The 27,128-nt window shown below is 35.8% G+C and overlaps 1 protein-coding gene across 1 annotated transcript in view; it reads left to right on the plus strand.

Moving 5' to 3' along the window:
• PIK3C3 (phosphatidylinositol 3-kinase catalytic subunit type 3) overlaps nucleotides 1–27,128 on the plus strand; it is a 116,741-nt gene that overhangs the window by 26,974 nt on the left and 62,639 nt on the right. The window contains exons 5-10 of the mRNA XM_006194530.3: nucleotides 5,065–5,151; nucleotides 7,078–7,173; nucleotides 9,748–9,819; nucleotides 12,815–12,919; nucleotides 13,571–13,663; nucleotides 21,767–21,952. Coding sequence (XP_006194592.1) covers nucleotides 5,065–5,151; nucleotides 7,078–7,173; nucleotides 9,748–9,819; nucleotides 12,815–12,919; nucleotides 13,571–13,663; nucleotides 21,767–21,952 — 639 coding nt within the window. The remainder of the gene's footprint in view (nucleotides 1–5,064; nucleotides 5,152–7,077; nucleotides 7,174–9,747; nucleotides 9,820–12,814; nucleotides 12,920–13,570; nucleotides 13,664–21,766; nucleotides 21,953–27,128) is intronic.

The raw sequence follows: 27,128 nt of genomic DNA on the forward strand, positions 1-27,128 counted from the left end.
TTGGAGAGGAAGGCAGGCCCTGTCATTTAGGAATTATTATAGCTAATTCTAGACTTCCCCTGATGCCTTAAGTCCAGCTGAGAGCTGGCTTTGCCATCTCCAGATCCTCGCCCTTCTGCTCTTTTGCAACTGAGCCGTCAGTTGTATTGTGCGCTTAGATTTTCCTATAAGTAAGTGATGCACTAGCCAGTCTTCAGTGGTGACCCTCAGTGACGCATGGCTCCCGATCGATACTCACCGTTCCTTGTTGGATCTGCACTAGCCCTGTGACTCATTTGAAGTCACATGATACAGCCGAAATGACGCTATGCCTGTTCCAAGCCTCATCTTGAAGACAGCTTGATAGTTTCTGTTTTTGCACTTCGGGAATAATGGGCCGCCGTAAGAAGTCCGGCTGCCTTGTTGCAGTGACTATGTTGAAAGACTGCCCAGAGAGGGAGCAGCACTGAGAGTACCTTCAGAAAGAGAGAGGCCCGACTACCCTGGCTTGCCAACTGAGCCCACCCTTTCCCACAAAGACGTTAGAAATGCGAGTGACGTTACCTCGGACATTCCAGCTCCAGCTGCCAAATGACAGCAATCTGATGAGAGACTGTTAGACTAATAGAAAAAATATCCAGCTGTCTCTCAAGAAAATGACTTTCTGACGTCTCCAAGAATCATGACAAATAATTAAATGCATGTTGTTTTAAGGCACTAAGTTTTGGGGTGCTTTGTTATATAGTAATAGAAAAATAGCACATGATCAAGGGAGATTTTGAGTGGTAACTTTCTAGTGCTACAGAAATTGCAAAATTGACTCAAGCAGAGAAATATCTAGAAATTCTGCTCTCAGTCTCAGAGGCTGGTGCCAGAGACAAACTTGTAAACAAACAATCATAGCATGAGTGGTGCCTCTCATTTTGCAGTTCAACAGTATCAGAGTGATCTTTCCCTATCAGGGTATATTGATTTTTCTCTCTTTGATTTCTTTTTTATTATATTTCACAGTGTGTATGCGCCAGAGTTTACTTAACACTTCACACTGTTGATAGACATTTACGTTCTTTTATGTCTGAGTTTTCTGTATTGCAAATAGTGATGCTCAAATGTAAATATATCTGAGATCATTTAAACTTGTCCTTCAAAATGGCTTTACCAGTTTGTGGTACCAGCATCCTCACCAATGCATTCTTTGGTAGCTGTTCATAAGATTGAGAATAGTCCTCTTTTAGTATTCGAATAGAAAAGTTACAGCTATGCTATATATGAAGTAGTATATATTAGCAGCAAACATGAATTCCGGAGCTAGGAAAAAATTACTACAGAAAATTTTCAGTTCATCTAACGATTTAGTGAGGGAAAGAAAGATCCCCAATACATTCTCCCACATCTAAACTTAATTTGCTGTTGCCAGTTCTTTTCTTAAAGGAAACTAATGGGAAGTCAACTACTGTATCATAAATATGAAACTTGTGTTTAGTAAATTACAAGACTTAATTGACCCTAAATGTCCTACTGTAAGTGCATGACTAGAGGAGGTAGCAAAGACTCCGTGGAAGGAGCATGGACTCCAGAGACCTGGGGTTGAAATCCTAGCTCTGCTACTTCATTGTAGTAGCTATATTTTTATTAATTTTAAAAACTAGTTTGGAATGGGTTGCAATGTGAGTGAGAATGTAATTCTTTAAAGAGTACACAGAATTCTACTACCTGTCATATTTTGCATCCATTGTCTTATTTGACTTTTGGTAGCCAGAATAGAAGTTAAGACTTCCTTTTGTAGATGTGGGTTCAAAAATGACAGTTCAAAAATGGAGTGGCTCCGTTAGAGCCCAGGGCTTCTGGCTCCTGGTCTAGCACACTTTCCTTTAAGTCACATTGCCCGATGTTCTTCTGAGTCCCTTGTGCCTAATTCTTGGTTTGTTTTCATATTGCTAGCATATTTGTGTAAGGTTCCGCCAGAGCCAACAAAATGTTTCGTCCCTGCTTTGTGTGAGTAATAATGCTAAGCGCTTATTGTTGGCTTATCCGTTTTCATTTAGCGATTACGATTACCTCAGGTGAAAAGGAATTTGTTATTTGGAAGAAAGCGAATAGTTTTATATTACAATGATCCTCAAACTCTTTGTATGAAGTTACTGTTTTCATTTCTGAAACAATACGGCCACATAGTTGTGATGAGAGCCCCTTAGCTGAGGAATATGAAGAATACTGATGACTTTTAGTTCTGTGAGGGAGATGGTAATTGGTGGAAGTCTTTGGCATCCTTACAGGAATACCATCATTACATGTTTAATGGAAAGACAGACACTCATAAAGACAGACCACCATTAAAGCTACCAAGCTACTTTAATGTCCACGTTTGTATCATGCTATGAATTTGTTTAGAAAGAAAGAGGGCATTTTGATACATGAATAATGCTGATGTTTAAAATTATACTTTTTAAAACAAACTCTAGTTCCATTTTGAGGAACTGGGAAATTCTCTTGAACTCCTGTAGATTTGAAGGGTCAATGTATTATTTAATGTATATAACCTAGGGTAGATTGGTATGTAAGACCTCCAGAGGACTCTATCAACTGCAACTCTAGAGATTTTTTTATTACCGCTAATTCCTTTATTACCGTTAATTCTTTTATCACTTCTTCTTAAAAGCAAAGTACACATGCACACCGGTACACTTAAGTCTTAGAGTATTACATTAGAGGCTCCAAAGAAATGCCTTATGTATGTAACTGTCTATTATTTTTTTATATTGAGACATGAGGAAAATAGAAAAAAATAGTTTATTTCCATTTTGAGGAACCATTATTATAATTCTCTCCCTTTGTAATAATCAAAATACAAGAAATGTGGAACATGGAGATACTTTCAGGAAGGGCTTCAGTATTTTTTAGCATGTTTATATGGCAGATTGTAGACCAGTAAAAAATTTTCTTTTCATATGTACTCTGTCCAGACACATGCATAGCCTCTCTCATTATCAACACCCTCCTACCACTGTGGCACATTTTTTTACAATCGATGAACCTACACTGACAAATCATAACCACCCAAAGTCCATAGTTAACCTCAGGGTTCACTCTTGGTGTTGTACATTCTGTGGGCTTTGACAAATGTTTAATGTTATTTATCCATCATTATAGTCTGTTACAGCAGTTTCACTGCCTTAAAAATCTTGTGTGCTCCGATCATTTACCACTTCTTCCCCGCCAACCCTGGGCAACCAGTTATCTTTTTATTGTCTTCATAGTTTTTACCTTTTCTGTGGTTGGAATCATGCAGCCTCTTCAGATTGGCTTCTTTCATGTATAATGTGCACTTAAGGTTCCTCTGTGTCTTTTCAGGGGTTGGTAACTCCTTTCTTTTTAGTGCTGAATAACATTGTCTGAATGTATCAGTTTATCCATTCACCTACTGAAGGCCATCTGAGTTACTTCCAAATTTCGGCTGTTGTAAACAAAGCTGCTGTGAATACATATCTATGTGCAGGCTTTCGTGTGGACATAAGTGTTCAGCTCCTTTGGGTAGACACCAGGGAGAGCCGTTCCTGGACCATATGGCAAGTGGACCATATGGTAAGAGTGTGTCTAGTTTTGTGAGAAACTTCCAAAGAGGCTGTTGCCATTTTGCATTCCCACCAGCAGTTAGAGTTCCTGTGGCTCTACATCCTCACCTGCATTTGGTGTTGTCAGTGTTCCTAATTTTGGCCACTGTAATAGACATTCAGTGGTTTCTCCTTGTTTAAATTTGCATTTCCCTGATGGCATATGATGTGGAACATCTTTTCATATGCTTTTTTTGCCATCTGTATTTCTTCTTTGGTGAGTTGTTCATTAAGATCTTTGGCCCATTTTTAAAATCAGGTTTCTTATTTTCTTACTGTTGAGTTTGAAGTTCTTGGTATATTTTAGGTAACAATCTTTTACCATATGTGTCTTTTGGAAATATTTTCTCCCAATCTGTGGCTTGTCTTCTCATTCTTTTGGCAATTTTAATGAAGTCCAGCTTGTCAATGATTTCTTTCATGGAATGTGCCTTTGATGTTGCATTTTAAAAGCTGTCAACATACTCAGGTTATCTAGGTTGTTCTCCTATGTTATCTCCTAGGAGTTCTGTAGTTTTGTGATTTACATTTAGGTCTGTGATCCATTTTGAGTTAATTTTTGTGAAGGGTGTAAGGCCTTTGTCTACATGCATTCTTTTGCATGTGCATGTCCAGTTGTTGCAGCAACATTTGTTGAAAGACTCTTTGCTCCATTTTATTGCCTCTGCTTTTTGTCAAAAATCATTTGATTCCATGTGGTCTACTTCTGGACTTTCTATTCTGTCCCACTGATCCATTTATTTGTTCTTGCTAATACTACACTGTTTTGATTATTGTGGCTGTATATTAAGACTTGCAGTTGGGTAATGTGTATCCTCCAGTTTTGTTCCTCAATACTGTGTTTGGGTATTATGGATCTTTTGCCTCTCCTATAAACTTTAGAATCAATTTATTGATATCCACAAAATCACTTGTTGGGAGTTTTTTGACTGGAATTGCATTGAATCTGTAGATCAAGTTGGGAAATACTGACATCTTGATAATATTGTGTCTTCTTACCCTGAATGGAATATCTGTCCATTTATTTAGTTCTTCTTTGATTTTGTTCATCAGAGTTTTGTAGTTTTCCTCATGTACAGCTTGTACATATTTTGTTAGAGTCATACTAATTTCATTTTGGGGGGGAGGTAATGTAAATTGTATTGTGTTTTTAATTTCAAATTTTACTTATTTAATGCTGGTATATAGGAAAGAGATTGACATCTGTATATGAATCTTGTGTCCTCCTTGCTATAATTGCTTATTAGTTCAAGGAGTTTTTTTGTCCATTTTTTAAAATATTTTCTGCATTGATGATTATGTTGCTTGCGAATAAAACCAGTGTTCTTTCTTCCTAATCTGTATATCATTTATTGCCTTTTTCTTGTCTTATTGCATTAGCTAGTACTTCCAGTGTTATGTTGATAATCATTACCATTCTTTATCCTGCTTTCAGTGAGACCTTAAAACTTTCTCCATTATGTTTGTTCCGCAGCTCACCAAAGCTCACCGACAAGGACACATGGTGAAAGTAGACTGGCTGGACAGACTGACATTTAGAGAAATAGAAATGATAAATGAGGTGGGTTGTAGTCCTCTTTTTTATTTCAAAATAGTTTCTCCAGAATTCTAAATCAAGAATTTTTTTAGAAGAATTATTTATTGCCAAGTACCTCACAAATGTGAGCGTATTGAGTATAACCTCTAGTTGTGAGTTCCGTGCTATTAAAGTGGAAAACTCGGGTTATCTGCCTTTCTTATATTTTCATGTTATGTTGAACCATGGAGTAGGTAGTGGATATCGTAAGTGTACCAAGTATAAGTGAAGTCCATGCTAAGCTTGATGCCTCACTTGTGTGTTCTCTCCTTCTCCATACGGCAGTTTATGTTCAAGCTGATTTGATAAATCAAATGACACAGTGCTACCTCGTCCCTTCAGTTACCTTAAGTCATCATTAGCAGTTCGTCTCCCCAGTTAAGATACTACTTGTCTTACGTAGTACATAGAGAACTGTGCACCCATGAGAAGGTTACATGGTTTAAGTAATTTATTTGTTTCTTGATCTTATATATTGGTCCAAATATGTTTAATTAAAAGATGGCTTCAATGAAACTCTTTTACAAAGGTTAGAACAACAACAACAAAAATTTGTGTGTGCGTTAGCACTGACATAGGAGCTGTCTGGTCTAACATTCTATGTCTAGAAAGCAGAAATAACAGTTATATTAATCACATTAGGAGAGAAGAATGGCAATTTTGTAATATGCTCAGCTTATAGTGACCACCACATGGCACAAATAACTTAAGTTATATTCACTGATCAATTTTCAGTAGGTGGAAAGAAAGAAATTTGTAACTTTACAGTGAACATTTATAAAGTTTAAATTCTAGCATTGCTCATTTTAAAAAAAAGCAAATTAGTAGTGTTTAACAACGTTCATAGTCAGTATGAATACTGGAGATCTTTTCTAAATGTATTCATAATACATTCTTGTATACTGAAACTGGGAGAAAAATTTACTTTTTTTGATTTTTATAGTGCTCACATTCCAAAAGTAGTTTAATCAAAATGCTTACTTATATTTTTCTCTTCTTCAACTTAGACACCTTTAGGTGTAAAAATGTAACATTAGGGATTACTTTTCCAAGCCTTTCTCACTCTCTATACAGACTCTTTAAAAGAGAGTCCAGTACCATTTTCATAGTAGTCTATAATATGCCTCCTAAAACTGAACAGTTTAAGTGATCTTAGATCTTTATGATTATATACATATAGATTTAAAGCATTTTTCTAACAGTTTTGGGTCAGGACTAATTACCCTTTTAGACTTCGTTTTATTTTCACATCATTATTAATACAGTGTTTGCCTTTTTTTTTTTTTAAGGGGGCACATTTATACACATAACCAACATTTTATATGTTGTATATACAGTATATTTAGAGTGTATTGATAAAAGTTTACAAATGATTGTAAGCCGTTTTAAGACCATTTGTAAATTGCGAGTGTAAATATTTATTTGTTAAGCTCAAATGGTCTCTGTCCTTAGTTACATACTTTGTTTTATCTTTGTATTTCGTTATAGTTATACTAATTTCTATAGTTAGATTAGTCCATATGGTTTAAGGGTGAACTGTTCTTTGCTTAAAATTGTTAGAAAAACAAAAATCTGGTTTATTTTTGAAATAAAATCATTCTTAAGCAAATGTGTATAAAATACCTTTAAAATTTTATATAGTAAAATTCACACTACTGAATAAACCAAAAATGTTGTAAGTTTGAGGAGGGAGTTATCAGTGAGTAATAGACACTTCTGGATAAAACAGGAGTGCTACATATAATAAAAGAGTAGTACTGTATAAAGCAGTGTATTTAAAATAATGAAATCAAAATTTGTTAAACTTTAAGTTGTATTTGATATATTCATCTATTACTGAATTGGGGATAATGATACAAACTGATATTGAAAAAGATCATTTTTCATAAAAACTTTTTTTTTTTTTTTTAGAGTGAAAAGCGAAGTTCCAATTTCATGTACTTGATGGTTGAGTTTCGATGCGTCAAGTGTGATGATAAGGAATATGGTATTGTTTATTATGAAAAGGTATTTTCCTTGCAACTGTTTATGGTCTCTAAAGTAGAGAGGAGGGCAAACATTAAAAAAGAATTACTGCTGTTCCTGCTGAGATGAATTATTTGGCTGTGGGATGGCAGCAGACAGCTGTCAGCGGCAGCTGGTTATATAAACACAAATCAAATCACACAGCTACAACAAGATTACAAAAGCCAATCATTCATGTAATGCACTTCTGGGGTACAGAATTCAATAATTATGCAAGAGATTAAAAACTTTTTGATTAATTGTTCTGCAAAGTGGCACATAGGACATAAAAAGCGAATAGTTTTCATTTGAAAAATTAAAAAAGAAGGAATCTTTGTAAGTGGTGTAAGATATTGAAAGTTAAGGATATGTTTGGTACTTGAGTGTATATATAATGTGTTGGAATTATATATGTGACCCTAACATAAGTATGCTTATGAAAGACTTCATAAATGTTCATTTATTTATATAATATATGCAAGAATTAAGAAAACTGTGTTATTTCTAGGTTGAGTGATAACAGGTATGCAGTTACGAATTTGCTCGTCTGTTCATTATCAAAAGAAAGTAGTTGTATATTTGATATGTAGCTACTTGAAAAATATCTGCCTTAAATGCTTATTGAAGGGTCTTTATTTAATTGTGTACATAGTTCAAAACCACATAAACCAGATACCTTCTGTTATCGTGGAATTACTAAGGCAGGTGCTTCTGAGGACAGTGCAAATCAGAATCAGTGTGAGTGAGGACAGACTTTTGATATGTGGCATAAAAGAATAATATTTCTTCTAGCATATAGCTAAGCTGTATGCAGTGTATCTGTTCTTTAGAAGTAGCATGTTTAAATTACATTTACACATCAGTGTTATTTGTTAAAGTTGTCACAAGTGGTTTTTTAAAATATAAATATTTTTATAACTATAAACTACTGCTTGAAAGATGTTTTCATAATGGGGGTTTGTATAGTTAATTTGTAATCACTTTTCTGGTGCTTTTCAAGTTAATGTGTCTTTTTCCCTTTAGCTTGTCCCCCCTTCTAAAGTAAAAGGTTAGGAATAGTTGTTTCAGCTTTTTATTTGATAAATTGTACTCCCTGGGACAAAAAAGAAAATAGGAAGATAAGGCTATGTAACATCATTTGCTAATTAAAAAACTACGTTAGAAAGGGAAATGTAGGTGTGTGAAATTGTTTTGTTATCAATACATTTGGGTAAAATTGCGTTTTACATTTTTACTGTGTGTAATTTCATTGAAAGCATTATTTCCTGCCCATTTGAAGTTTATATTGCAAAAACATGTTAATAGAGATGGTGCTTTCAAACATTGGAGATGTGAAGGATCTTTTGAAAGACAGCTTTGATAGCAGATGAAATAATAGCAGAATAGAAATTAGAAGAATTTCAAGTATTTTTGAAAAGGTTCTTGACCCCTTTCTACTGCTTCTTGAAAATTGCCCATAAATTAATGCCTGTCTACCTCCCCTGTCATATTTCCACTTAGTGTAAAGATTGCTGGGCCGGTGTATTGAATCTAATGGAAATAGACTTTCTTGTCACCTGTCTTTTGTGACAGATAGCCTTAGTGAAGATTACTTGTCACAGCTGGGCTGATAAATGTGTGCTCTGGGGTGGTGACTGAGAACCGGCCTGTTAAACAACTTCTGTGGGAATTTGTGGTTTTCTCTAAAACTCAATTACTGAACCTAAAGTCTCAGTACTTCCCCTCTTTCAGTCTCCCCTGATTCTGTTGCACATATCTAAATTTGAAAATACACTAGCATTTGGAAATTGACAGAAAAACTTGATACTAGGTGTGCAGTTGTGAGGAAATGAATTTCAACCTTAATTAGTTTAGCCTTTTCCAGGATGTATGCGGTGACATTTATTATGCTAAATTACCTTTCTTGCCTGCATTGGATAAAAATCAAAGTAACCATTCTTCAAAAATGGTAATACCAACAAAATAAGGCAACTTTATTTCTTAAGAATTGATGGGTTGATTCCTATCATTCAGGTTTGTATTGTGTTGAGTAAGGCTCCCCTGAGAAGCAGTGCCACTGAGTTTCTAGCCGGGTGTAAATTTGAGTAATGTTAACTCTGCGTTTAAAATTCTACTTTTCTGAGTGGAACTCAGTTGTAATAATTTGAAAAATTACTAAAATCCACTTAGTTTTTGCCAACGATGCACACATCCATTGTGCCATATTTTAATTGTACTCTGTGGTTTCTTGTTCTAAGTTTGAAAACTAGGGCATATTATTTTGATTCAGTTTTTATAAACAAAGTTTAAAAAAAACCTGACAAAAGCAAACTACTAATTTCCAGACCTCATATCCCTAAAAACTATAATACAGATTTTTTTACTGTTCAATTTTGTTTTCAGAACATTTCCTCAGTAACAAAAGGTAAAAAATGGATATGTATTTTAAAATATAGCTGAAAGAAGATAATTTTTTAAAGGGAGAAATGATGTTCATTAAGTAGAATGAAAATGCATTTGAGTACACATTCTCCTGTCTTATTTCTTACCATCTGGTTTCATTCATTTATTTTTTCATTTGCTACAACTGTAATCCAGGATGGTGATGAGTCATCTCCAATTTTAACAAGCTTCGAGATAGTGAAAGTTCCTGACCCTCAGATGTCTATGGTGAGTCGTCACATTTCTTAGGAAAGTGCTTTTCTCCAGTTACTATGACTTAGATCCACAACATACAGTTTCTTTTTTAAAATATATATATATATATGTATGTATATATATATATATCTGTAACTACCTTGGTTATTTAAAAATGATTCATAAATTCACTTCAGCTATATGGAATCAGGGTCAGATGGAAGGAATCTTTACAAGAAGTGCTCACACCTGAAAATAAGGCTGGGCTAGTGTAGTGTTGGGGAGCCATTTTATCTGAATTTTTGAAAGAGCTGTAGAATGCAAATGCAGTCTTGAAGTCAAGACTTGGGAAAACAGGTATTTGAAAAATTTGTCATTCATGTGGAAGGAAAATGTATTTATATAAGGACGTAACGCTAGAATCAATGGATGAAAATTTTAGGGAAACTAATTTTGTTGAAAAATAGGGAAGATTATTGTAGCTGCTAGAACTATTCAGTTTGGATCATGATGTCTTTTTTTTTTTAACATTTTTTATTGATTTATAATCATTTTACAATGTTGTGTCAAATTCTACTTGGATCATGATGTCTTGAATGATTTTGAGATACCTACCTATTGAAATTTTGAGATGGTAACTCTCTCAGGATGATAAAGAATTCCTTCTTTGCAGCAGTGGTTTAATTAGATGGCTTTAGATTTAGAAAGTTCCAGGCAAGAGATCCTGTTAGCACAGTAGATACCGTGATATTCACACTTAAAGCTCACTTACTTTGCTCTAAGCCATTTTATTCTTGTTTTATACATTGCTAAATTAGATTACTTACCTTTCTAATCAGAACAAAGTACATTAAAAATAGCACATTGGAAGATAAAAACATGGTAACTGAGATGATACAGGTAATTAGAGCAAGAAGTAATGGCTGATGGCCTAACATCAAAGTAAGAAATAAGTGAAAAAAAGAATAAAAAGGAAAAAAGGTCACTTGGGAATCTTTTCGAAACAGACACATAATTACCTTCATAGTTGCTATGCATAATGTAATAAAATGGGGTTAACAGATCTAAAATTGACAATGAATTTTCATTATAAAATCAAAATATGTTTTGCCTTCTGGGTATTTGAAACATGCAAATGAATGTACTCTGTGGTTACCTTCAAAATTGTCGAGGGTATGCAAGTTTTGTCATGCTGACACCATATTACCTTGGTGTACTTCCCACCAAAATGTCAGGTAAACGAGACATCTGTATACTTAGTGTATTTTTTTTTTCTTTAAAAAAATGTTCCTCAACAATGATAGGTTTAACATTACGGATACTGTGGGAAAAAAAAAAAAACAAAAATGAGAAAAGATCTAGGGCATCTGTTACAAATTTTTATTTATTTATTTATTTATTTATTTATTTATTTATTTATATATTTTTTATTTCTTACTGAAGTAGAGTTGATTCACAATGTTGTGTTAGATTCTGGTGTACAGCATAGTGATTCACTTATACAAATATATGTGTATTCTTTTTCATTTTAAGTTATTACAAGTTAGTGAATATAGTTCCCTGTGCTGTGCAGTAGGACCTTGTTTATCTGTTCTGTATTTAGCAGTTTGTATCTGCTAATCCCAAGCTCCCAGTTTATTCCACCCTCCTTTCCTTGTTGGTAACCATAAGTTTGTTTTCTGTGTCTGAGTCTCTTCCTGCCTTGTAAATAAGTTCATTTGTGTCAAAAAATTTCTAGTTTTAAGTGCAAGCAAGCATAAAACGAAAGATTAAGAAAAACAAAAAAAGCAAGCTACCCTCTCACCCCTGTGCTCAATAATTCACTTCAGTTTGTAGCTGTTAATATTAACTAAATAAAGGAATACATTTTAACAGAGAAACATTGAGTGCCACTAAGCTGGTATAACACTGTATCAGCCAGTAAAAACAGACTGTGTAATTTTAAGTGTGGTACTAGCACACGTACATACACAAATAGACTGGGAGAGCCGACCAGAAAGCCCAGAAATAGATCCAGGTAAGCATGGAAGTTGATAAAGGTGGCATTTCATCACTGGAGCCTAGTGCTGGGGAACTGATCAGCCATTTGGAAGAAGATAAAATTAAATCACATCCATTACTCATGCCATACATAAGAAAAAACTCTAAATGAATCAAGGATTTAAATGTTATAAAATGAAACATTACTAGTAATTTACTCCGAGTCTAAGGAAAGACGTTCTAATTCTGACTCAAAATCCAGAGGCACTAAATGATTGATAAATTTGACTATGTCAAAAAAACATTGCATAGCAAAAACACCGAGACAAAGTCAAAAGACAGTTAACAGCTTGGAAGAAACTGTGACATACATCATAGACAAAGGACCAACTATTTAATATGTAAAGAATTCTTAGAAACTGAAGAACAAAGGACCAGAAAGCCAATTGAAGATTAGGGGAAAACAAAACAAAACAAAAAAAACATGGACAATTCACACATGCAAAAATGAATAAAATAAAGTCTCTTAAGAAAAGATGGTTAGTTCAAAACTGATTTTGGCCATAAGTAAAACAGTCATTGCCAGATATATATATTCATGTATTATGATCATTGTCCCTGCCCCCAGTTACTAGTGGCAGTTAAACTCTAAGGGGATGGTACAGTGATGTCACAAGTTCTCTGGGAGCTCATAGAAAGGGAGAATGCTTTAGTCTGGGTTGTCAGGGGAGATTTTAGACTCAAGGTGATATTTGAGTGAGTAGATGACGTGAAGACATTGAATACAAGGCGAATTAAAACAAGAAACTGGGCTAGCTTGTGCATAGTGCACTTGTGAAGCAGAAGGCATGCTTAGTTGGCCTGTCTCCACGTGGTGATCTATTTTTATAAGATACATAGGAGACTAAAGCTGTAACAAGAATAAAATGTTAAATATTATAAAACGATCTTAAGTATGTAGCTATTTACTTTTCTATTTCTGAGCGGCTACTGAAACTGACTCTTGGTAAAATTCCCTTGTTGGTTAATATTTTCAAATAATTTACAGGAGAATTTAGTTGAGAGCAAGCACCACAAACTTGCCCGAAGTTTAAGAAGTGGGCCTTCTGACCACGATCTCAAACCCAACGCTGCCACGAGAGATCAATTAAATGTAAGGAACTTATAAAATATGAATATAAAAATAATTAAGTGAGTATTTTGGTTGCAACTGATGTGAGAGCACGTCACTTGGAAGTGATTCGGATGCTCGTTTTTTTCCAGGTTAATGAGCCCCACGTGATTTCAACAGTGTCACATTTCTGTAGTTTTTTTTAATCATTTGGGGGCTTTCAGTAAATATATGAGCTCTGGAGACAGAGCTACAGATAGCATATGCTTTCGGGATCTCGTGTCCTTAGAAACTGGCCCTAAGATACATTGCCTGAGAGGCCTTGTTGTATGTATTAACTTGACAAGAGAAATGTTTATTATTATCTTTTCCTGTTTTTTGGGAGTGGGGTTGAGGGAGATGGTTTGTTATTTTAGTTTGTTGTGTTTTGGGTTGAAATAAATTACCTGTAATTACGTACTTTTTTTAATATGGAGTGTGACTTCTTTATCTTTTTCTCCCTGTAACACTCTGATAATATCCTTTTTGAACTGATTACAGCAAATTTAAATCTTACTTGTCTGCATGTACGTTCTCCTTGCTTCTATAATACTTCAGTTATAGATATATTTAAATAAATGAAAAATTTTAAATAAATGAAAGTGAAAAGATGTTTTTTGATCAAAGTACTTCATTTTTTTTTCTTTGTTGTAGATTATTGTGAGTTATCCGCCAACCAAGCAGCTTACATACGAAGAACAAGATCTTGTATGGAAGTTTAGGTATTATCTTACGAATCAAGAAAAAGTGAGTGTCTTGAATATTTTCATATGTCAAATTTATCTACATTTTGTTGCTAATGAGCAAAGTGAAGTAAAACTGCCATGGAAATAACGTATTTATTTTCAAATTTAAAAAAAGGTATAGAGATCTGTCTGTTACTCCATTTTAAAAAAATTTCGAAGGTGTACAGAAAAAGACATGTGTGCTAGCTTGTTGATACATAAACAATTTCTGAAGGTTAAGGCAACAGACTCTGACACTGAGCTTACTCTTATTGCGTAAGGGGAGGCAGACTGCTTTGAAGCTTTGTTTCCTCATTTTTCTAACGATGACAGTCTCCCTTCACAGGTGGAATGATAAAACGGGTGACTAACCTGGCAGAGTACTTGGTGCATAGTCGGTGCAGGGTAAATGTGAACTCATGTTTATCTTCATTCTTCTCACCTCTTTGAGCCTGGGGGGACTAGCAAAAGATTTCCGTTATTAAGAGAACTGTAGAATTCTGGAGGAGATGTGGCTTGAGAGAGAGTACGTGAAATGTCATTTGAAATGTTAGTTGGGTTGGTGGAGTCCAGCTTGGCGTGCAGGATAGAGGCAAGGTCAGAACTAGACATTTGCACTCCATGATGAAACTATGGAGTAGAGAGCATTTCTAGAGGAGAGAATTGTGGTGAAGTACTTGGCATTAGACTTGAGTCTGGGGACTTACTGTTTATTTGGATTTTTTTGGTTTTTTTTTAATTGAAGTATACTCAGTTTACAATGTTGTGTCAATTTCTGGTGTACAGCATCATGATTCAGTCATACATATACATACATTTGTTTCATATTCTTTTTCACCATGAGCTACTGCAAGATATTGAATATAGTTCCCTGTGCTATACAGTATAAACTTGTTTATCTTTTATATATACCGGTCAGTATGTGCACATCTCGAACTCCCAGTTTATCCCTTCCCACCCCCTTCTCACCCTGGTAACCATAAGTTTGTTTTCTATGTCTGTGAGTCTGTTTCTGTTTTAGATATAAGCTCATTTGTCTTTTTTTTTTTAAGATTCCGCATATGAGTAATATCATATGGTATTTTTCTTTCTCTTTCTGGCTTACTTCACTTAGAATGACATTCTCCAGGGCCATCCGTGTTTCTGCAAATGGCGTTATTTTATTAGTTTTTATGGCTGAGTGGTATCCCATTGTATAAATATACCGCAACTTCTTTATCCAGTCATCTGTCGATGGACATTTAGGCTGTTTCCATTGGAGACTTAGTTTTGAGTCTTACTATTTATTACTGTTTATTGTCATGAAGAAGCTTTTACTGCTTCAGTTTCCTCTTATTTAATATGAGTCAATTAAATGATAGTGAACTTTGTCTTTTCTAGTTCATAAGGTAGTCAATAAATTCTTAGAACATGGGTTCCAGGACTAACTGTTAAGGTAGAATAATAATAATCAGCATCCATTAAACAACCACTGTGTGCCAGGGATCTTTGCAATCCCGCAACCGCCCCACAATGTAGATACTGTTCGTCCTGTTCCCCAGGTGGGGAAACCTGAGTCTTAGGAAGATTGAGAAACCTGTGCAGAATCAAAGCTTATAAATGCTGCCTCTTGATAGGCTCACATTTATGAGTTAGAACAGAAGGTAGTTATGAAGTCATAGAGAAGAGGATTAGAGAGGAAATATTTGCAGCATCATTCGTACCTTAGCAGGAGTTCTGAAATGCATTGCAGGCAAAACGGAGCTGCATCAGGAAAATTAACATCCATCAGAAACCTATTATATAATTATGTGAGAATGAATGTGTTTACAATCTCATGAGACCGTAAACTTTGTTAACTTGTTTTTCTGAAACAGTTATATTTCTTTTAGTTTGTAAAAGTTAACATGAAAGTCCAGTTGCAGCTCATTGTAACTGTTCAGCTTTTCTTCTTTATCCTGTAGTGAAGCCTTGGGGAATTCTTTGCGGATGACTCATATTCATTCTCTTTTATATCTACAACAAAACATGGAGGAATTTTACATTTTCTGTAGCTTTTGAGTGCTTTTCTCTTCATCACTGCAAAAAAGGGAAATACTCAGCAGCAGAAGCACAGGTTTGTGACTCTGTTTTAAACAAGATTGAGTTAGTATCGTGATGCTCTGTTAAATGAAGAGTAACAGAAATTGCATCTTGAATGCAGTACAGTGTTGTCTAAAAAAACACAACAAGATATTGAGTTCAGCCTGATGGAATGTGTAGGTTCAGAAAGCACAGAATAGATTTACAGAGCAGAACTCCCTTAGATAGAAAGACTTGGAAGAAAAATTGTTTGTTAAACAAGTAGTCACTTCCCACTGAAATTCAGTTACTTGTAGATATGTGCAAAAAAAATAAATAAAATGCTCAAGTGATATAAAGTGTGTGACAAGTTTCATTTAACTAGTTGATTTCAAGTTTTCAAAAGGTCGGTGATGAAACTTCAATTCTCAGGATATATATAGGATTCTTGCAATCACTGGAGTAGAGTGAATAATACTTTTTAATGTTTAGAAAACACTTTTCAGTAAACCAAGTATGTATGGGTCTGGAAGTGACCAGGGGAATTATTCACATAGCCACATTTGTATCTTTCTAATAATTTCAAATGGGTTTTGTAGAAAATAAATACTCCTGTACCCTTTTCCTTTATTTATAAAAGAAATTCGTTCAAGGTCCATTTCTCAGGAACTGTGATTTAGGTTATTTGACATCTGAGTCTCAAAGCTGAAAAGATTTCCTAGAGAGAAAGCAGTGCTCAGAAAATAAATTGATGGAAATTGGTTCTTACAAAGTTATACTTTTTTTTTTTTAATTAAATTTGGTCTTTCCAAATTTTTTTTTTCCTAAATGACCTGTCTTAAGTATTTTAGATAAAAGCCTTCTAGCCTAAACTTGATGTTGGCACCTGAAAAGTTCACAGTAATAACTTCATCTAACAAAATCAGTTAAATTTATGTCGTATTTTAACGTTTGTGGTCCATAGCATGCAGGAAGTGACTCATTTTTATGGAACCCAAAGAGTGAATTTCTAACTTACTAAATCCAGCTTTTAATGTGTGTAGATGGTCTTTCTTGGATAAAAGTGTTAATTAAAAAAACATTATTTTAACTTAATGCCTTTCAACTATGCTTCGGGAATGAACACAGTAGGAAGAATCATCTATGGTGAAGGTAACAGTGATGCACACTGAATGCTCTTATGAGGCTGCTTCTAAGACAGGGACGTCAGGACAATTAGCATACTTGTGTCTCCTGGCAAGAAGTTGATGGCAAGCCAAAGCAGAAATGAATTCAGTTCAGCAAACACTTGTTATCAACTCTTAGTCTAGCATTATTTAAGGTTCTGGGCTTCAAGGTATGATGTCCCTATCTTCGTATAAATTAAAATTGTTTTAGGGAAAAGATAATTATACACAACCAAAATGTAGACGCGTAGGATAGTAACTGATTAAGCGTCACAGGTAATGACTGTCATAGACATGTGGAAGGGGACAAGTTCAGTGGGCTGTGATATGAAGGTTTTACAGAGCTAAGATGGGTCTTGAAGTTTGAACAAAACTTTGATGGTCGTTTTTATTTGATGATCATTTTTCATGGGAAAGAAAAACGTGACCAAGGCAGAGTGCTTGTTACAGAGAGTAGGTTCGTGTCTCACTGCAGAAAGAATTGAGAGACAAGATGCAGAGGCCAAGAAGGCAAAGCAAGAACTTATTAGGAGGCTAAATTCTCAGGAGGGCGAGCAGGCAGACTCAGGTGAGCAGCTGCCCCGAGTTTCTTTGGCAGGCTGGTTATATAGGGTGTAAAATGACTGGGTGGAATATTCATTGAGGAGGGAGGGGTTTGGGTCATATTTCCTGATTTTCATCCCAGCTCTGCCTTCGTAAGGGGAGGAGGGCTTTTTTGTCCTTATTTGATCTTGATTGGAAATGTGGCGTGGTGCATGAGGAATACTTCTTATTTGCAAGACTAGTTTCATTGTAATGAGGGCATAACGAGAAAAAGGTTCCTTTTGGACCCTGGAGATTCCTGCCTTTCTTTTGCCCTCTACGCCCCCTGTCATCTCAAGATAAGCGATTTCCTGCCACATGGCCCATGCCCCTCCTTTCTCTGCTGATAGCTTGCTAACTGCCTGCTTTAACACTAGGCTCAGAAGACTGAAAAGTCTGAATGAATGTTCTTTAAATAGAAACGATGGAGCCAGATTGTAATGAGCCTTGAATTCTGTGCTTCCGAGTTGGGTATCGCTGGCAGCAGGAAACCCCTAAAGCAACAGAATGTGTCTTAACAAGTGATGTATTAAGGACGATGAACGAAGTTGATTGGAGCAGAGCTGAGAATAAAAAAAGACATAATTAGCATCTGAAATGGGAAGCAGTTTCATGAGACTCACTCCTTAGGTTCAGCAATCTGCACTGAGTGTCAGAATTCAGTTAAATTATAGGACACCCAGTTAGTGTCTGTGGAGAATTAGGGAATTGTTTCGTGTAGAAAACCCACACATTTGGTGTCGAAGTATCTTGAGTAGAGGAGCAGGTTTTCTTTTAGCAACAAAGTAGAAATTTCCAATCATTAACTTGGTAGAAGCTAAAATTAGAAATATGTGATCAAATACAGTGTTTTCAGCTCTGAAGTGTGGTCATGATTCTAAAAGTAGGTGATAACAGGTGATTCTGAGATCAGAAAGGAGGTTCAGAAAGTATTTATTGCTATTAATATAGAATAAATTATATAATTTAATAATTATGTAATATGTTCAGTAATGTTAACATTTGATACTGATTCAACAACAAAAATAGCAACGATAATATCAGATAATAAAATAATTAACATTCATCAAGTATTTATTATATATATACTGTTTTAAACATTTACATTCATTATTCATCTTTACTACAACCTTATGCCTTAAAAGTTAAATAATGTGCTTCATGTAACTCAGTAATAATGGATGAAGCTAGAAATTAGGATTTGAACCCAAACACGCTGCCTCGAAAGCCTGCACCGTCCAGTTACCTGTGGGAGCTCTAGGGATAAAATTGCATTTGAATCCTTTACCTTCATTTTATGTAGGTCAGTGAAACATCTTTAAAGGATCTGAGATGCAGTTTCATCATTATTACTGCTGTCTTCAGATTCTTGACACTTCCTTTCTCATTCTTGTTTCTTCCTTCATTTTACTCCCACCCTGTTTACATTCATAATATTTAGCATTATTGAGCTGTGAAACCTTTGTCCAGGGCCTTCAGTTCCGTGGCAGCAGCGTGCTCCATAAATCTTACTAACAAATCTGTAGGTCTGATTATCCGGGAGCTGGAGTGTTTCAGTTATTGAATTGACTCCATGGGCATGCCGCAGGACTTGCTTGTATTAAGTGCGTGCCTGCACGTTTATATTAAGGCTGCTGATGTCTGTGAAATGGAGAAGCTTTTGCTTGAGCTATTTAAGAAGTGGTGCTTTGTTTCTGCACTCAATCTAGAAAAATATTTTAGAAGTGAAAAATAAATGCTTGGAATAAGTTAGGAGGGCAGTCTGTGTTCTTACACGGAGAGAGGAAGCACTAAATGATGGGCAGTACTAAATGGTACATTTTTTTAATTTTTTTTTCTGACTGCTTAAAGAATTTTATTTGTGAATAAAACATATTACAATGGAGAAAGGCTGTTGGACCCGCCCTCCCAAGGCTGTGTCTGTATATGCAACTTAACTTCATGTTGTAATACAAAGAGTTAAAATAAAGTGCAAAAATGAAATTAAAATCATTGCATATGTGGTCACCGGAAGAGATAAAAGGAAGAGCCTGGGGTTAACTGAAGTACAGGGTGAAGGGGGTCTTGACGACAGAGCGATACGTAAGGAAAGTGACTTGCTCGCCAGTAAGCTGGAAGCAGAGGTCAGTGCCATGCAGCCGGCCTCAGGTCCTACGTGGATGTCAAGTGTGTGGGACCCAGACTCATATCCGGCACCCAGTCCACCAAGGGCGCCTGCTCACTCCGGCGGGGCCTCTTTGTGGGTCAGGCTGGCTCTGGCGGCTCCTGGAATGGGTCACTGTCGAGGAGGCCATCAAGCCACCCGTGAGTTCCCAGTGGGCAGCGTCACACTAGCGAAGTGTTGGAGGAGGGGGTAGGGGGCTCCATCAGTGACTGCAGGACATCAGGTGGCTCCTCCAGGGCTGACTCCTGCCTCAGGCTGCCTTTTATCAAAACGAGGGCATCCTTCAGGCTGAGCTAAGATAAGAGCATTTCTCTCTCAGGTCTGAAACCTCCCCCAAGACAATGCAGGATACCTTGCTGCCTCTGATCAGGCCCTTCCTCCAGCTAAATGGTATACAGGAGGTGCAGAAGAAATGGGTAGCTATCCTTTGGGGATGCAGACTCCAGCTGTAGGATTAAGAATGCCCATAAGAGCATTTGGTAGTTAGTAGAGCATCATTTAAATGAAGATAGTCCAATTGAGACAGCTACTATTTCATGAAGGCACTTTTAGCTTTTGGTTCAATATAGTTTAAGAAAACAACAAAAGTGGCTTCACTGTCTGTAGGTATAATGAGTACTTTGGCAGTTAGTCACCAGAATCACTTAAGGAGATACTTGGTCTCTTTTTGGCAGAGATAGTATAAGTTAAATTTCTGCGGACAGTGGAAGGTGATTCTAAAATCGCTTCCAACGCGAGTGTCTGACAGTTTGTGAAATGATTAGAGGAGAATCTGATATCGAGACTCTTAGCCAGAAGACTGTGCCAAACGCTAGACGTGTGTTGTAGGAAGAGTCAGTCTGGGGGGAAATACAGAAAATATTGACAGGAATTGGGAATGGATCTAGGAGATAAGTGCTGGTGGAGGATTGGCTCCAAGGGGCATGGGCCCAGCCACTGAGGAGATGGCAGGACCATCTGGGGCAACATACATGGGCTGAAAGTCAGTGGATTTGGCTTCTAGGTCTAGCTTGTCTACCATTTTGAGGTGCGAGGCAAGCCACTTAACTTCGCTGAGATTATATACAAATTCGAGCACTGGACTAGATAATCTTGACAGTGCCTTTTCCCTTAATTTAGTTAAGTCAGGAATAAGTTAGGGAGTGGGAGTGAAGTTTCATTTTCTGCCATAGTAACAAGCAATTGTGTTTTGTTGTCCACGTGTACCTTCTCTTGAGAACTTGATTCGTTCACTGATGAAAAGATTTTAAGTTGGGCAGAGCAGGAATTTAAAATTTTAAGGTTATCTTTGTTCAAGAGGTGAATTCATAGAGGAAGAGAAAGAAGAAAATGTCTTGGGGTCAGCCAGGAAAGTGTTGCCAGTAGGGAGATCTGGCGACAGAGGTTGCTTTTTATGGAAAACAGGTAGGCACCTTCATTTGAAGAGCATTTATTAAGTAAGCAGTCACGTGTGATAGGCCCCAAGGCAGTTTTCTTACCCGACACCTGCCTAAAGAAGTGAGGCCCCAGAAAGATTCTTCAAACAGCCGGCGGAGTCATAGAATATTTTCTGTTATTTCTATGTTAATTTTTCTGCTTCTTTCTGTCCAGTTTTTGTTTCTCTGTCTTTCTCAGTAGTTACTTCTCTGTGTAAAAGAGACATACGTGATCAAGTTAGTTTGAGTCCTCATCTGTGAGTTTCCAGGGAAACCAGAGACCCTAGGGAGGAGTTTCAAGAGTGGGGCTCGTGGTGGGGGTTCTTCGCTTCTTGGCTTTGGACTCTGATTCATTGACGGTATTTTATGTCACATGTTGATGTTGTAAAATGAAGTTTTTCCTAAGGCATCTCAGAGTTCATGAGTCATACCTCAGTTGTTTTGTTGTCTTGAGGCCCAACGTATTTTAGAATAAGAAAGGCAAAATGAAAAAAAGCCGAAGAAAATTTTAAAATTCATAGTGCTGTGTAGTGGTTTGACCTGAAAAAAATGTAAAGTTATAGGAAACATGCTTCCCCTGCCCACCCCCATCCTACACGTTTTGCTAGGATTACATGCATAACTTTGTGTTTATGCAGGGGGTTTGTTGTTAACTTGTGACAGCCGTCCGGACCAGGCTGAGCTCTGACTAGGTCACCCTTGACCTCCCCTATCCCAGAACAAGCGATTTCTAATTTTTAAATCTTTTCTGATTTCAGGCTTTGACGAAGTTCTTGAAGTGTGTTAACTGGGATCTACCGCAGGAGGCCAAACAGGCACTGGAGCTGCTGGGAAAGTGGAAGCCAATGGATGTGGAGGACTCCTTGGAGCTGCTGTCCTCCCATTATACCAACCCCACAGTGAGGCGGTATGCGGTTGCCAGGTTACGACAGGCGGATGATGAGGTGCAGTGTTTATTCATTCAGCTAGGTACATTTTAAACTAGAGCCTGATTGTAGACTGTGTGTATGTGTGTGTGTGAGAGAGAGAGATTTTTAGAAGGGAAGAGGATACACTATGTGTGTTTTCAGAAGTAAAATTAAAATATTCCTCCAAGGACTTCTCTGTGAAATGAAAATTTACTTCCCGACTTGTTACGTGATAGGACAGTGTCTCCCAGGACATTTCCCCGGCAGCAGGGCTGGTCTTGCTCTGTCTGGAAAAAGGAATCCTAATGAAAAATGGTTTAATGCAGTACCAGCTAGGGAATAATTCAGATCCCCTCTATCAGTCAGTCTACAACAAGCCACATTTAATGGTGGCCTTGAAAAGCCCTTGGGGCCTTTAAAGCTTTGAGATGCACGGTCATCTCAGTCTCCTTCAAACTCCTCCTTTAAACTTAAGCTGCTGACAATGATGTGTATATGTAGATTTTCTGAAGGTGGTTTTGAATCCTCTGGAAGGCAAAGACTGCAAACTTATGCTGGCTATTTATACACGTGTAAGGCCACCAGGGAAGGGGGAACACTCAGTGTTGACACAGAGCATTGCTGGATATTGAGTTTTAGTAATTCCTAATACGGTAGACTAATCTAGTATTTTTTTTTTTGACTTATTAATTTTTATAGGGAGAGTGTGTTCTCAAACATAACCCAATAGTTGATGCTAGCCTGCAGGGCCTGTGGGATACAGGTTAACTCTTCTCAAGCCTCGGTTTATAATGAAGTGCTGATCCCAAAGAACAATTATTATCAAAGACTTTTTTTAAAAAAGTCATTTTGAATTCATAGTGGTGTCTGAATTTCAAGACGCAAAACACAGCATTTATTAAGGTGGATAGTTGTATATATATTTAATCATCATAAAATTTAAACACTAAAATGGATAATATAGTGTATTCTCACATATAATTCCCTCATGTTCAGCAGTTGCCAACTCACAGCCAATTTTGCTCCATCTTTAACACCAGTTGTTCTCTCCTCCCCATGCCCGACCTGCTTCTAGATTATTTTGAGGCAAATCTCAGATATTTTGGGGATGGGATGTTTTTCACTGTTCTGTCAAATAGTAATTCTTAGCATCGTGATTCAGCATGGTATCCTCTCCTTCATTGTCTTTACTGTATCACAAGTGAAAAAAAATTATTATAATATTTATTTGAAATAATGAAATATTTATTTTGAAATTCATTAGAAATCTAACTGAAGTCATTAAGTTTCCATCTATGTTTGTCGTGACTCAGAGTTTAGATAAAAGCCTCTGCGCTGTAGTCAGGACAACCCCTCAGCATGAGTTTAGAAACAAAAATTATAGATTATCATTTTTGATGCTTCTCTCTCAAGCTTAGAGGCTAAACATTTGACTGTCTCTGGAGTTAACAGTATTCATGCAAGTACTGACCTATTTCTATTGCTCTGAGGTGGAGGATAATGATAGGAATATTGCACGTATCCTAAGCTGCAAAATATGGTTGTTAGACTTTTTTTTTTTTGAGGTTTTGGAGATACAGCATAAACAGCATAGTAGTTACATATCTATTGATTTCCTTTTCTCTGAATTCAGCTCAGTAAGAAGAAAAAACTATGTGGGGCAAAGTTTTGAAAACTGTCATTCATGTTGTACCATTCATTTCTAAGTGGTTTAAAATGTCCCCTTGCTGTTGCTTCATCTGTGGAGTACAGTATTTATGGCGTTACAAACTTTATGTGATTTTCTTTTTGGTATTGCAAGGGATGATGTAATTGTAGACTATATATAATAATATATATTATAATCATAGCGTGAAAATATACGTCAGCGATCCCTTTGTCTAAGTATCCACATCTTGGGCAACTGGAAAACTTGAATGAAAAATACTGTGTTTTGTATTTGCACAGTCTGATTTTTCCAATATATTGTAGTCTCTCCAGTAGCCTTGCCTTTGTCACTTCATTGTCCCGGAGGCATCTTCCTCCTACTTCTCCTGTGAGCTGTAGCACAGACCTCACCATCTCTGCGAAACCTCTCTTAACCATCCCTGGAAGCAAGTCGTGTTTTTGTTTGTTTCTTTCATCTTTTTTTTTTTTTTTTTCTGATTTGCTTTGCTTTTAAATAGTAATAACATCACTCCTCCAGCTGCTTTTTATCCCCAGAAAGGTAGCCACTCATATCTCTCTTCATGTATTCTCTATGCAAATTGCAAGCATATATATGCATGTACACTGTATATATACCCCTTTTTAAAAATTAACAGAAAGAGGAATATCCCATATATATTGTTAAAAACTTGCCTTATTAACTGAACAGTATAATCTTAGACATTTTCTCATCAGCAGCACATACATTTTGTGTCCGTAAAGCCTGGAATTATAGGCAAATGAGTATCAAGGCCAAGGATGTTAAAAGCACTTTTAATCTATAGAAAAACACTGTTTTTAGACTTTATGGATGCCTGTAGATCTACCTTATTCTTTTTAAACAGCAGCATAGTATTTTACTACAAGCTTATTTTATAATTTATTTAACCAGTCACCCTCTCCTGATATTCATTTGTATTATTTGTGATCTTTTCTGTAACTGTATTTTAGTGAACAGACTTGTGTATATATATTTTTCTGTATTCTTGACTAAGTAGCTTGCATTGGAATTACTAAATCCGGCAATATATGGCTTTTACATTTTGCTGATAACCCTCTATCAATCTTCTCTTTTTATGCTTTTATCATACTTTTAAAAAATTGCAATTGCTTTATAAAACTAGAAACGTGATTGAATAAATCCCCTCTTTCTTCTTTTTAAACAATTTTTAAAATAATTTTTGTACATTTATTCTTCTTAAGAATTTTAGAATAATTTTATCATTTTCTTAAAACTCCACCCGAATATTAAGTGGGGTTACATTCAGTGTATATATTATATTAGAGAAAAATTCATGTCTTTATATTAAATCTTCCCTCCTGGACATACATGATTTTTTTTATTCAAGTCACAATTTTATAAAATTTTATCACCTTTTTAAAAAGTATTTATTCTGTGACAGTTGTTACTATTATGAACTGCCTCACCCCTTTTATCTCTTATTTTTCTCAGTTAAATGGAAAACTTTTTATTTTAATACTTACACTTTATCTAGTTACTTTAGTGATTTCTCTTAATAGCTTTAATAGATGTAAGATTGGTCCCTGTATAGCATCATGCAACCTGGAAAACATCCGTGTATAATATATACTATATATGAAATAAATGCTGAATTTCTAATGCCATACCAGCCATGCATTTGTAAAATCCTGTTCAGTGTTTTAATACCTTTCTGAATTTGATTTTTTTAATGTTCTGTTTAGGAATTTTTAAAACCATATTCCTTACTGCTGTGTGGCTCAAAAGGAGAAATTCCCCATTAGAATTTGAGGAAGATGTGGCATTTGGGATGGACATTGAAGGAAGAGTAGAATTTTCAGAGCTGGACATGAGTTTACAGGCCAAGTAGAGAAAGCAATATGAGCAAAAGCAAGGAGATTGAAAAGTCCAGGAAAAACAGAAAGCATGTCACTTAACAGAAGTGTGGGATGTGTGTACCCATGTCTCTATAACAGTAAATGCCTACTTGAAGGGTTACTCTTAATTCAGTAAGAAATGGGAGTGATTTTTGACATGGAACTTTGCATTTGTATTCTGAAGCATTAGAATTAACTTGTTCTTGAGAAAAATGGTGATTACTGCCTAGACAGTATTTCATAGCTCTTGGGATTACCGAATTGCCTGAGAAAGAAATGTCATTTTTTTTGTTTGTTTTGTTTTACTTGATACTTATGTCCTTTATGCTTGGAGGAATTTTATATTTCTCAAGATGTGACTATCTAATGAGCAAACAGACTTTATACTTACTTAATTCATTTTCATACAAATGAAGCAAAGTGTAGTTTGACTATGGAGTAGTCAACACAATCAGATGGCTATGAGTGATTTAAAAACAGTAGTTTTCTTCTGAATTTTCTCCTTCCTGGGAAATTTAATAACAGTGCAGCCTTTTTGATTGCATGTGGTAATAAGTCTTTTCTTTAACTGGGAAAACACACCAGGTGATACATTCAGGAGTGTTTTCGAAGCATACCTGGTAGTGAAAGCTAGCAGTGAAACTGACTTGTAACACCTCCTAAGAAGGATACTTGTGATTAAATATGTTAGTCAATTGTTTTATGTGATTTGCTATTTTTTTTTTGAAAAAGCATGTATGTATACTTGTAGCTATCAGATGCCATAAATCTCAAATAAAATTATAGAAAATCAAATGTCTGTTGCTCCAATTAAAAATTTATTTTTAAAAACAGAACACTTTGGAAGTGCTTTGATATAGAGTCATTTGATTTCCCTGACCACTGATATTGATCTATTTGGTTAAGAATTCATAAGCCATTTAACCTCTCATTTAATGTTTCTGTGAAAAAATCGTATTTAGTAATAAGATCATGTGTGTTGCTTTTAGTCAGTATTTGGGCAGTTATAAAAAATACTGACTGTGTCAATGTAAGAAGAATTATGAAAAGTATATATTTTTGGTGTTTAGTAAGGGAAAATAGGTTGATGGAAAGTAATCTTTGTCCTCATGGAGTTTGTAATATAGTACAAATGACAGAGGAAGTAAGTAAGTAATTACAAACGCAGTGGTTGTTACAAATGCACAAGGAAAGAGTGGTCCATGGAATATTTGCCAAGGACTTAACCTGGTTTCTGGGCTTAAAAAGCTGACTAAAATTGAACCAGCAGTCACAAAGTCTCAAAATTCTCTAATTATAAGTTTTTAGGGGCCTGAGTGGCAATTAGCAGTAGAAGACAATATGTACTTAAACATTTTTTTTGAGTTTTGTGAGTTTCTTCAATTTGTAATTATTTTTAAAAGCAAAATTTGGGGGGTGGTTGGGTTTTTTTGGTTTTTTTTTTTTAAATAGTCATTGGGAAGGGCTAAGAACTACATTTATAGAGTAAGGTAGGGAATATTTCCATTCTGGACATTAAACCTAAAGAGTCTTTTACATTAAGGGAAAACTCAGAAAAGTAAAAGCTAATTTGTTGACACCATTTTAGTCCTAATTATCTCATTGATTGTCAATAGAAGTATGGTAAATTCACGCTTAGGAATTTGTTTTCTTCAAGCCATTATTGATA

The sequence above is a fragment of the Camelus ferus genome, chromosome 24, assembly GCF_009834535.1.
Source record: "Camelus ferus isolate YT-003-E chromosome 24, BCGSAC_Cfer_1.0, whole genome shotgun sequence".
In the NCBI taxonomy this organism is placed as follows: Eukaryota; Metazoa; Chordata; class Mammalia; order Artiodactyla; family Camelidae; genus Camelus; species Camelus ferus.